The sequence below is a fragment of the Procambarus clarkii genome, chromosome 18, assembly GCF_040958095.1.
Source record: "Procambarus clarkii isolate CNS0578487 chromosome 18, FALCON_Pclarkii_2.0, whole genome shotgun sequence".
Lineage (NCBI taxonomy): Eukaryota > Metazoa > Arthropoda > Malacostraca > Decapoda > Cambaridae > Procambarus > Procambarus clarkii.
The window spans coordinates 39797630-39810630 of NC_091167.1; the positions used below are offsets into that span (position 1 = coordinate 39797630).

At 49.3% G+C, this 13001-nt stretch overlaps 2 protein-coding genes and 1 long non-coding RNA gene across 3 annotated transcripts in view; all 3 read right to left on the reverse strand.

Annotated features, from left to right (window-relative positions):
• LOC138365893 (uncharacterized) overlaps positions 1 to 1795 on the reverse strand; it is a 44619-nt gene extending 42824 nt beyond the window's left edge. Inside the window, exon 1 of the mRNA XM_069326602.1 lies at positions 1332 to 1795. Within this exon, the coding sequence (XP_069182703.1) occupies positions 1332 to 1667 (336 nt within the window). The 5' untranslated portion in view covers positions 1668 to 1795. The remainder of the gene's footprint in view (positions 1 to 1331) is intronic.
• LOC138365874 (uncharacterized) overlaps positions 1 to 13001 on the reverse strand; it is a 471205-nt gene that overhangs the window by 83526 nt on the left and 374678 nt on the right. The gene's annotated exons all lie outside the window — the stretch shown is intronic.
• The window catches only part of LOC123750466 (LIM/homeobox protein Lhx3), a gene marked incomplete in the record, with an annotated part of 90492 nt that overhangs the window by 45236 nt on the left and 32255 nt on the right, over positions 1 to 13001 (reverse strand).

Genomic DNA, 13001 nt, shown 5'->3' on the forward strand with positions numbered 1-13001 from the left:
CCCAAGTAGGGTCAAAAGGAACCCAAGAGCTCCATGCGGACTCCTCCCGGGAACCCATGATAAAGGCCCCAGGGTAGAGCCCTCATCCACGCCCACCACCCTAGAAGGAAAGACGGAGTCCAGGGAAAAGGCTTTGAAGAAGGGACTCTGCTGGGTCAACTCTGAAGACTCGGCAGGAAAGAGGGGCTCGACCACCTCTGCGCCCACATTGGAACGGGCAGCCCCTGAAGCCACCCGAGCCATTTAGGAGCCAGAAGCAGCAGCAGGTGAACCACGACCACTTGGGAAGGAAGAGGGGCATAATTTTTTTTTTTTTTTTTTTTTGAGAGAGATATATACAAGAGTTGTTACATTCTTGTACAGCCACTAGTACGCGTAGCGTTTCGGGCAGGTCCCTGGAATACGATCCCCGCCACGAAGAATCGTTGTTACAACCAAGTACACACTTTACTGTAGAGTTAAAACAGAGGCTACAGTTAAGGATTTGCGCCCAGTAAATCCTCCCCGGCCAGGATACAAACCCATGACAAAGCGCTCGCGGAACGAGTTATATAAGCAATACAATAACATTATGGGGAGGCATTCAGTGCAGCTGTTGCAAATCTTGAAGTATTCATGCATAACTTTTTTTGGTACATAGCAGCCAATAATCTTCTCCTTTGTCCAGATAAGAGGCATCACAACCGACCCTCAACTGGCCTCTAGATCACTGGAATTTACAATACTTCCCTCCAGGAAAAAGCAGTATCCTAAGGCAGAAAGTGATGGAATAGGATAAAAGTATAGTATATGGGGTGAGAGTATTTACATCAAGACTGACTACAAAAGTATTTGATCAAAACATTAGACCCAGAACTGGAGCATAACATGAGGAAGGAAAGTGTGAGGACAGCAGTGTTGGAGGAGGAGACAGCACTTTCTACTGGTTTAGGGAAAACAGTATAGTAGCTATAAACAGACTTTTCTAAGCCACTACATACTGTATTTAACGCCATATAAGATACACCTGATTTACAAGGATATTTGATGAAGAATATAATTTTAGTATGTTTCATCATACAGTTATTGAAAGTATTTTAAGTGATTTTGTAGGGGAAAACATATAATATAATTTTGCATATGTAAATACAGTACAATATATATTCGGTTCGAGTGGACCAAAACATGCATCCTACCTCCTAGCAAATGTGATACTGTTTAAACTATCTTTATACAGTAATCCAATCAGTGTTAAAAGCTTTAGTAATAAAGGCACAGATAAGCTGCTTAATACAGCATACCAGTATGTGGAGTAGCAGAGAGTTCACTTGCAGAATATCTTAAATATTTACCTGATCAACATTAGTAAGGGACCTAACAACTGTCCGGATCTGGTCATCAGTGGATGTAATTTTCAACCTCATCTCCTCCAGCACATCGTCAATATGATGAAGAGACTGTTCAGCTGGGAATCGTGTATTGATGTATTCTACCGTGTTAAAATCTGGGGCGTCAAAGGGATCATCACTTGGAAGTATCTGAAAATGCACGAAACAGATACAGAATGCACTTAATAAAACCAGCGTTGAATGTAATGAAACTCCATTTTCTGGGTGAGACCCGGAGGATCCTGGAACTATCCAGGCTGATATGGATATACAGTGACGAGCGGCTCCAGTTACGAGCATTTCAAGTAACGAGCAAGCCACTCTCAGAAAATATGTCTCGATTGACGAGCTTTCGCTCGATTAACAAGCATTTCTACCGGTTCTCGGACACCTCCACCGACTGTTTTATTGTTGTTTCACAAGACGAGTTTTCCACATGACGAGCTCGGTGCCGGAACGGATTAAACTCGTTAATCGAGGTGCCACTGTATTAGCTTTTTGGCATCAGTCAATGTCGGTGGAGTTCTTGCCAACCTGGGACCACAATCCAGAACCTGGCCCCCTCAGAGGGGCATGAGGAGCAAAAGCCTAAAGAAACCCCCGTGAGGGTGGGAACATTCCATGTCTGCCATCGCCTAGTTCTGGCACCAGAAAGGTAGGCGCCCCAAAATAAACCCCTATTCTGGTGAAAATATTGCTACCAAAAGCTGAACGATTGGACAGAACTCCCCAAACGAAAATGAGCATATGAGCATGACATCATCACATTGCCATCCCGCTGTTTGAGCAAACGGTACGGGGAAGTGGAAGCCCTAGACCCTCGCGCCAGTAATGCACCCTTCAGTTCTTAGGGTGGATGTCGTTTCATTACATTCAATGCTGGTTACTTTGGGAAGCCCCATCGGCTCCGCGGAGCTACCTCACCAAAGATAAGGAAAAAAGAGGGAAGGACCCGGGAGGTTGACGTCACGCGCCCTAAACACAAAATCAAGACAACTGGTAAAATCAAAGGACCATGGGGGATGACCCAGGAGACCCAAACCCTGGAACAAGAAGGAAGGAAGGAAACATGGGGAAACCCAAAGCACGTCCATGGCCACAAAGGCCATGACGCTCAGATAACAGCGCAGAGCCACAACTGAACACAACACATGATGCACCCCCGGCCTGACCAACCAAGCATTAACAATCCAAGGACCCCTCCAGAAAGCAGCAGACCCATGGCACAAGATGACGGTCCTGGAACAACCATGAAAGGAAGGACAAAACAACCCTATCAGAGACCAAAGTACACCTATTCAGTGATAGGAAAAACCAGAAGGACCACCAGGAAACTTCATACTGCCACCGAGACGAAGCCTGCAGGTGGGAGACCAACAACGAAGCAACCTGCCGCCCCATACAAGCGATGATAGACTCGAGTCAGAAACTCCAGACATGAAAACTCGAGGAAAGAATGAACCAGCCTCATACTGAGCTGGACCGATCTGCTGAAAGAGGTAGAGCTGCGGGAAGACCCTCGCCTTTGAACACCGAGCCAGCAGCACCTGAAACCAAGGCTGGGCTGGCCACCAAGGAGCCAGAAGGACAACTCTTCCCTGGGAAGTCTCCAAGTGAGCTAGGACCTGGAGCAACAACTGACCTGGAGTGGAAGTGTTACAGGTAATCCACACCTTGCCCAGTCCTGCCTAAACGCGTCGACCCCGATAGCCTCGCAGTCGGGAAAGGGTGCCACATATACCAGAAGATGCCTTGACCACACAGACGCGAAGAGGTCCACTTCCCGAGTCCCAAACTTCTGGCAGAGCCAACTGAACGACACAGCGTCGACCATCCACTCAGTGGAAAGGGTAATAAAGTCGGACAGGCTGTCCGCCAGGACATTGGACACCCCCTGAACGTGAATTGTCAGGAGAGCCTGACAATTCACGAGTCTCCAAGAACTCAGCAGATGAGCCACCCGAAGTGACCAGCCCCAAAGAGCCAAGGACCACATCGAACCCTCGCGGTTCAAGCAATGAACCACTGGGGAACAGTCAGAATGGATCTGGATTGTCAATCCGCGAGCGACCCGAATCCTCTGGAGAGACATCCACACAGCCGCGAACTCTCGCATCATGCTGTGAGCCTGATGGAAAGACGGACCCCACCGTCCCTGGCCAGCTTGGTGAGCACTTGTCACAAAGCCCCAACCAAGAGACGACGCGTCCATGAACCCATTGAGTGAGGGCTCGGATAGGAGCCAAGGCACTGAACCCCGAAAAACCCGAAGGAGGTCGGCGACGCAGCAACCGACGCAAAACCCCAGAGGCCAACCCAGCGGTCACTAGAGAGGCTTAAGGGATGTTCACGAAGGAGCCAGAACAGCCGAGAAAGCCCCACCTGACCTGACAGGTAGACTATCATCATAGCAAAGTTCAGGCTCCAACACAAATCCTCGAGCAACCACCGCATGACCAGGGAGCCCCTCAAGAACAGACGACGGCGGGAAGGCAGCCAAAGCAGTGCCGCCGGAGGAAGAGGCAAGGAAGCAATCTAAACGTCCCACACAAGACCGAACCTGAGAGGGAACCAGACAGGACGTTCGCCAGTTCACCACGAACCCGAACACAGCAAGCTGGGAAAGAACCGAATCCCTAGTGAGCAGACACACAGACTGGCTGGGAGCCCAAACCAGCCAGTCATCGAGGTAGGCCAGAACCCAAACACCTAACAGACGCAGGCGGGCCACCACGACCGAGTAAGGCATGTGTAAACACAAGGCGCCAGATTCAAGATGAATGGAAGGCAATGAAAGCGGTAACCCTGATGTCCCACAACAAAACCGTGCCAGTCCCTGAACCTCGGATGAATTGGGACATGCCAATACACGTCCATGAGGTCCAGGGACACCATCAAAGTACCTAGCTCCAACAGAAGACAGACCTGGGACAGAGTAGTCATCCGAAAGGAGGGGCAATAAACCCATGGGTTCAGACGGAACAAGTCAAGAATGAATCAGAGGTTCGTGCAGTCCCGTTTCAGGACTGGAAACGGGAGAAACCCACCTGAGGGATGAGGTCGTTTCGACCACACCCAAGCAAACCCACTACGAGATGACCCGACAGAGCGTAAAAGAAGAGGCCTGCCCCCACCAGCCCCGAACCCCCCCCCCCCCCTAAAGAGGAGCAGCCACCCAACGCTACCGAAAGCTACACGAAACGACCCGAAAGGCCCACAAAACGTGGGACCAGGTGCGAGCAAAACAGAGCGAGACTCCCCAACACCCCATCACACCGTGACTGGGATGAACTGCGAAAGAGCCGATGCACAGAGCGATCCCCGTGCCGAACAGAAACAGACGGCACTGAAGGCTGCGCCTGCCCCAAAATTGGCACCACACGCCAATCACAACGGGAAGAACCCCGAGCCTTGGCATGACCCTTCCGGGAAGATCCCCCACGAGCACCCCAGAGGACTAACAAGTCCAACATAGGATGGCAACCAGATGAGGCTGCCTGCAGATACTGCACAACCACAGACTCCGCAAACAGGAATGGGCAAAAAGGGGAAGAAAGTCTAAGAGTCAGGGCCCAAGCAGATTCCAGGGAAGAAGCGAGCACCGCCTGCCGAAACGCAAATCGGGAAGCAAAAAAACATGAAACCGCAGCCCACAGGATTGGCGCGAATAACTTCAATAAGGCAGACGATGCACGCAATGCTGAGGGCAATGCACCAGACCCAGAGGTGGTCCCACGCTGCTCCACAATCTAACACAAGCCGGTCTGATGACAACTCAAGCAGGGAGAAGAAATGCAGGGCCGGAGCCAACAGGCCACGTGTATGCCCGTCCTCTGCGACCAATGCGGTGAAAGGGAGGAAACCTGCACATGAAGCTGCACCACATCAACATCCCACGGAAGGGCAGGGGTGAACAAGCACACAATGAGATGCTCGAATTTGCCTCCCAAGAAAACCTGCAACGCTGTTGAGCCTCCTGCCACTCAAGCGTGCGGGACCAACAGAACGAATGCCAAGCTTCCAACAAGAAAAGAGAGCAGTCTGCTAACCAGGACGACTCCGGAAGTTCATAACGAACCCACTAAGGACAAGAAGATCCATACACAAAGGAGTGTCGATCCATCACGAAGGCATAATCCGGGTCGCACAGGACGTAAGCTGCAAGGGCTTCGCGCACAACATGGGACGGGACGCGGGAAGTCAAAACCTCCAGAAAGGCAGAACCGAAGAACCCACAGAATCATGGAACCTAACCCAGGGAGGGGTAGAGCCAAATCCAAATCGTACAAGGAGGGAGAGAGGGAGAGAAAAGAACCCCACTCCGAGGGTACAAAAACCCAGGCGGGGTCCAACAGGGCCGAATGCCCCAAGTCAACCTCTCCCTACCCCGGGAACCTCACTCCGAGGACCCAGAGCTGAGCTGCCCTCCAAACCCCCCGCCTCTAGAGAAAAGGCAGGAGCCGCCAAAAGAGCAGGATCAAAGGAGGCCCACTGGTCAGACCCAGAAGCTCCGGCTGGAGGACCAGGGTCGAGAATGCCTCCGCCGCCACCTCAGAAGGGGGACTGCCGAAACCGCTCGAATCTCAACACCAACTAGACCGTGCCCCAATTCCAAAACACTCAAACATTTCAGAGCCAGAAGCAAGGTGAGAGGAACCAAACGGAAAATAGAAAGGAAAGGACATGGTGGGGCGGTCAGAACCAAAGTCAAAGCAACTCTCACCCCAAAGTCCAGGCTCCTATAACCAAAACAGGGCAGTCTCGGGGCATCCAGGGAAGCAACCAACCTATCTCGTTGCAGCAACCTAAACCAAGCATGCAACGCCTCAGCTGCCTGCACCCACATATCATGATCAGTAGCTTGGGTGAACTGAGTACGTACAAACGACAAACATCACACAACTCCGGGGTCAAAAGAATCACCGACCAGAAAGGCAGAATGGTGGAGGCACAACCAGTGATTGTCACCCTGAGACAGGGGAACAGAGCAACCGTCAACTTCGCACAAAGCGAGAGCTAGGGACTCGGGGTCGCATCCATCGGAACAAGGAGCTCCCGCTGGGTTTTCCAGGTCCCTTAGCCTTGGTAAACACACTAAGGAAGCCCAGGCAGAGTACAGCTAACCAGCACCCCAAAACTACCAAGCAAACTACTAAAAGGTGCACCCCTGGGACATGTACACTTGCAGGAGCCTAATGGAGGACCACCAATAACAAGAGGGCATGAACCAACCAAAAGGCAGACCCTACACCAGGCATAGAAAACAAAAGAAAACCCCACAAGAGAACAATGTGCCAGGCAAAACAGAGCCAGCCGCTATGAGAGGTGATAAACAAGCTGCGCTGTACCCTGCGCCCCAACCAGTGACGAAAACTACCCCCCACCCAGAGGCAACCGGGAAACAAAAACCCCAGCTGACTCCAAGGGCGATCTAGCACCAAGCAGCAGGACACAGTGGAGTTAGACCCCAAGGTGACTTGTGGAAGGTGCCCCAAGCCCCAAGGGCAGTACTTACAGAGCACCTAGGAAAGGAAACCCTAGGTGCATGCAGCCTGAGTTCTTCAAGAATAATACTCCTGGCTCACACACCGATCAGAGAGACAGAACTATGCCACATGGCACAGAAACCAAGACAAAATCTGGAGCCAGAAGCACACGACCTTGCCAGCAACACATTGGCCAAGAACTGAAGGTTGGATCGCTGGCGAGAGGATCTGGAGCTCCCCCTTCCCCCTCCTGGGGATGGGGGGGGTTGCGCAGACAGCGGCACAGCAATGTGATGAAATCACATCGCTTGTTTGCTCATTTTCGTTTAGGTAGTTCTGTCCACTCGTTCGGCTTTTGGTAGCAATATTTTCACCAGAATAGGAGTTTGTTTTGGGGTGCCTACCTTTCTGGTGCCAGACCCGGTCAATGACAGACATAGAATGCTCCCAACCACACGGGGTGTCTATAGGCCATTGCTCCTCATGGCTCTCGGAGGGAGCCAAGGTCTGGCTCGTGGTCTCTGGAAGGCAAGAACTCCATACACATTGACGAATGTAAAAAAGCTAATACAGTGGAACCTCGAGTGACGAGCGACTCCAGTTATGAGCATTTCGAGTAACGAGCAAGCACCCGCAGAAAATTTGTCTCGACTGACAAGCTTTCGCTCGATTAACGAGCGTTCCCGCTGGTTCTCTTCCGCTGTGGAACCAATTACCGCGTAACGTTGTGGAGGTGGGGTCCCTCGATTGTTTCAAGGGCGGGTTGGACAAGTATATGAGTGGGATTGGGTGGTTATAGATAGGAGCTGCCTCGTATGGGCCAATAGGCCTTCTGCAGTTACCTTTGTTCTTATGTTCTTATGTTCTCGAACACTCGGTGCCGGAACGGATTAAATTCGTTAATAGAGGCACCATTGTATATCCATATCAGTCTGGATAGCTCCGGGGAGCCAAGGGGGAGCCAATGGGGCTCCCCCCCCCAAAATGAATGACTAAAAACAATACATTAAACAGTTCTCTGTGGTACGGAAGTAAGGTTTTTGGAGTGGAATTGGTGAAGAAAGTGTTCTTACATAATTATGGGGCAGCAAATTCTGAATACGAAAACATGAAGACATTTTTGTTTCACCACAAAAAGAAACATACAGGACACACTCCTCACATTGCAACAAGTGCCTCACATATTCCATTTCCCTACCCTTATCCCATCTCTACCATTATCTTACAATCATACCACTTATTCTACCTTCCCCACAAGTATCCCGCCGTCCCACAAGTATCCCACCATCCCCACAAGTATCCCGCCGTCCCCACAAGTATCCCGCCGTCCCCACAAGTATCCCACCTTCCCCACAAGTATCCCACAATCCCCACAAGTATCCCACAATCCCCACAAGTATCCCACCATCCCACAAGTATCCCACCGTCCCCACAAGTATCCCACCGTCCCCACAAGTATCCCACCGTCCCCACAAGTATCCCACCGTCCCCACAAGTATCCCACCGTCCCCACAAGTATCCACCGTCCCCACAAGTATCCCACCGTCCCCACAAGTATCCCACTGTCCCCACAAGTATCCCACCGTCGCCACAAGTATCCCCATTTTCAAGGCCAGATTTAGACATTAGCTAAATAAGCTGAAGCTTGAGCCTGTGTCTGAAAGAAAGCACCTCTAAAACCTTCATTCTGAACATGTTTTTCATTTGTTAATTTTATTAAATTTTTTCTTGATTAGTTCCATTAACCATTTGGTTTTCAGGTATTTCAGGTTTTGAGCCCCCAATGTTGGGGGACAGGAAGCCAGTTGGGCTTATCCACATCCCTAGGCTTACTAGGTATGGTACTGACTTTCCTAGGATTCAACCCAAATTACCTTGCTTTGCGATGGTTCCAAGGATCAACGTTCCCAGAGGCCCAGTCTCTGACCAGGCCTCTGGGTTGGTGGTCTGGTCAACCAAGCTGGTTACAGTCCAGTAACCAGGTGGTGCAGTTATAACACCTCATGCTTCATCAACAATTTAGTCTGAGTTTGTATCCTGGCCAGGGAAAGGAAGGGAAGGGAAAGGAAACTATCAGGAGAAATTACCTAGTCATTACAACTATAGTGCTTGGAAGGGATAAGGATTTTTGTAGAGGGAAGTATTTGTGCCCAACCACTTGGAGCATCAGGATTAAATGCTGGCATGCATCATGCGAGACCTATGCTAACCAGTCGTCTGTTCCTGTACAAAAAAAAAAAGAAAAAAAAAACAGTTTTGGCCTAGTTATAAAAGAACTAGTTAAAAGATACTCATTAATACTTACCAGTAAAATGAGAAGAGCTAAACTTTCCTTTTATGAGAGTAGATTTAAGTGAAGCCAAAGAAAACCTGAAAAGTCCATGGAAAGCTATCTCTAGCAGCCATGGAAAGCTATCTCTAGCATCCATGGAAAGCTATCTCTATCTCTATTGTGGGGCCTCGTAGCCTGGTGGGTGGGGGCCTCGTAGCCTGGTGGATAGCGCGCAGGACTCGTAATTCTGTGGCGCGGGTTCGATTCCCGCACGAGGCAGAAACAAATGGGCAAAGTTTCTTTCACCCTGAATGCCCCTGTTACCTAGCAGTAAATAGGTACCTGGAAGTTAGTCAGCTGTCACGGGCTGCTTCCTGGGGGTTGGAGGCCTGGTCGAGGACCGGGCCGCGGGGACACTAAAAAAAAGCCCCGAAATCATCTCAAGATAACCTCAAGATAGCATCCTAGGATCTAAACAACAATCATATAACAACCAGATAAAACTCTCCAAGAATGGTTACAACACTGGCAAAAGACTTAGAAATGGTAACTGAATTTAATAGCTTCTTTTCATCGGTTGGTGCTAACCTTGCCAGAAAAATCCCAGAGACCCAGACACATGTTACTACATTTCTTACACGCAGCTGTCCTAACTCTCTTCTCCTTTTACCAGTCAGCCTGACAGACATTATATCCACAATTCACTCAGTTAAAACCAAGCTGGAAACATTAGTGAGGTATCATCTATAATATAATAATAATAATAATAATAATGCACTGTCGGGGGACAGTAAGACAGAGTTTATTGATACACATTTGACTTTTATCGATGTCGCTTCCCCCCCCCCCCACACACGAATTACTGACCTGAGGATGCAACACCACAACAGGCTGACTAACTCCTGAGTAGCTACTCACTGCAAGGTGAACAAACCCATTAGGTGAAAGGAAATGAGCCCAACCATTTTTGTCCCACCCGAGATTCAAACCCGGAATTCTTGATTATGCATCAAGAATGAACCTGACTGTATACTACCAGGACCCTATAAGAGTGGCAGTCATGCCCTTGCACCACCCTTAGCTCTGCTATTTAACAAATCTGTAGAGCATTATACTTTTCCTGATATCCTTAAAATAGCAATAGTAATGGCAGTTCATAAAGGAGGCGAGACAGCTGACAAACAAATAAAAACCAATATCCAATCTACCGATATTTTAATTTTTTTTTTTTTTTTTTTTTTACAAACAGCTTTATTCCTACCTTGTAAAATTCAACCTATTAAGTCCCCTGCCAGTTTGGCTTCTGTTCCCAAAAGTGCACCAATAATGCCATTATTAGTCTGCTTGATATAAACTACACAGCCCTTGACAAAAATGAGTTCTCAATTGGCCTCTTCATTGACCTGAGAAAGGCATTTGATACTGTAAACTGTAGCTATCTCCTCCTTAACCCTTGTGTTGCTCAGGACAAATTAGCATTTGTCACCCACAGGCGCATATATAAAAAAAAAAAATCTTCTAACCTGTTAATTTGTGTTCTCTGATCATGGGGAAAAAATAATAAAAAAAATCTTAAGTGGCATATATTGCCCCCTATAGGGCGGGGAAGTCTGGCAAAAAACAGGCGCTGACTCAGCGTGCGTCCCAGACGGTCTGTTGCTCGCCAGCTGTCAGGCAGGAGTGGCCACAAAGAGATAATTACCTAATTATTTCAATGTCTCTGAATGATTTTTCATAGTTTTTCTGCTGTAATATTATTCAATACTGTATCTTAACATAAGCATCTTATTGCTTCGTAATTACAATTATTACCTAACCTATACCTATTATAGGTTAGGTAATAATTGTAATTACGAAGCAATAGGACAACCCGTTCTCGCAAATTAATAAGTCAATATTGACTTATTAAATATGTGAATAGGTGACATACTTATAACATTATAACATCAGGCACTGATGACATGTCTGAGGTATTCTCCTACGCATTGCAGGCATACCACTAGGACCTGTTTGTGGGACACTGCTAGTTTGTCTAAGAACCTTTCCATAGAGACTTGTTTTTCCTCTAAGTTCATCCTCACATATGTTTTCTTAGGTTGAACCTTATCACAAACTTTCTTAGGACCCATGGCTTGGTATGTAAAAATTATTTTGTTTAGAAACCAAAAAAGCTGAAAAAATCTCATTCTTTACAAAGAATTCAAGCGCAATTGTCACTAGGTGGGTGACACTATCTTGAGATGGTTTCGAGACTTAGCGTCCCCGCGGCCCGGTCCTCGACCAGGCCTCCTTTTTGTTACACATGTAACGGTTCTATTGTTACGTAAAGTATGGTGACAAATAAACACAGACACTAAGATACTATAATATATTTGGTCGAATATACAGAAGTCCCCCACCACACTATCCCCCATAACCCTCCCCCACCACACTATCCCCCATAACCCCTCCCCCACCACACTATCCCCCATAACCCTCCCCCACCACACTATCCCCCATAACCCTCCCCCCACCACACTATCCCCCATAACCCTCCCCACCACACTATCCCCCCACCACACTATCCCCCATAACCCTCCCCACCACACTATCCCCCATAACCCTCCCCCCACCACACTATCCCCCATAACCCTCCCCCACCACTATCCCCCATAACCCTCCCCCACCACACTATCCCCCATAACCCTCCCCCACCACACTATCCCCCATAACCCTCCCCCACCACTATCCCCCATAACCCTCCCCCACCACACTATCCCCCATAACCCTCCCCCACCACACTATCCACCATAACCCTCCCCACCACACTATCCCCCATAACCCCCCCCCCACACCACACTATCCACCATAACCCTCCCCCACCACACTATCCCCCATAACCCCCCCCACACCACACTATCCACCATAACCCTCCCCCACCACACTATCCCCCATAACCCTCCCCACCACACTATCCCCCATAACCCCCCCCCCCCCATAAACCACGTCTTCCTTTTGCCCTTTCATTTGCCTTTATTCCCCGCTTTCTCTTTTTTCCCTATAATTTTCCCTCGCCTGTACCATCCCCTCCCCCTTGTCCCTACCTCACTGTAGGGCAAGTTTCCCCTCGCCCCGTCCCTAACTTTCCTTACCCTCCTAACCTTCCAGTCTCGCTTTTCCTCACCTCCTGCCCCCCCCCCCCCAACTCCCTCTTTCTCTCACCCCCCCCCCTCCTCGTATATCCCTAGCCCCCATCTCCCCCCTTCCCATTCTCCCCTTACTCCTCCCCCCCCTCCCCCCTCCTGCCTGGTTTCCCCTGCCGCTCGGAACAATCCATCGGCATTTGTCCGGTATTTCCTCTCTTCTGATTGGCTCCGACGGCCGAAGGGAACTGTTTCCTGATTGGTTCCGGCGGCCCCAGGGAACTGTCTCCTGATTGGCTCCGGCGGTAGCAGGGAACTGTCTCCTGATAAGTTCCGGCGGCCGAAGGGAACTGTTTCCTGATTGGTTCCGGCGAGAGGGCCGTGTCTCACATAATGGTCAACACATACACCACATGTGTCCGCCGAGGCCTGTATCACCGACACATACACCACATGTGTCCTCTCAACCCGAGGGTCACTGTGGCAGGAAGGGTTTAACAGCGGCATGATTCAACAGGTTGGGCAGTAATATCCCCTTCCCCCGCCCCCCCTAGTCTTTCTGTGTGATCCCACAAGTCTTTTTCTCTTCCATGTGTTCGGCCTCCTGTTCCCATCTTCATTACTTTGCACTTAAGAGTTGAACTCTAGTAGCCACTTGAGGGACCATTTCTTCATTTAGGTCCTCCAAGTATTACTAGTTGCTAGTAGTAGTATAAGTAGTAGTAGTACAGGTCCTCCTATACTTTTATGTAGT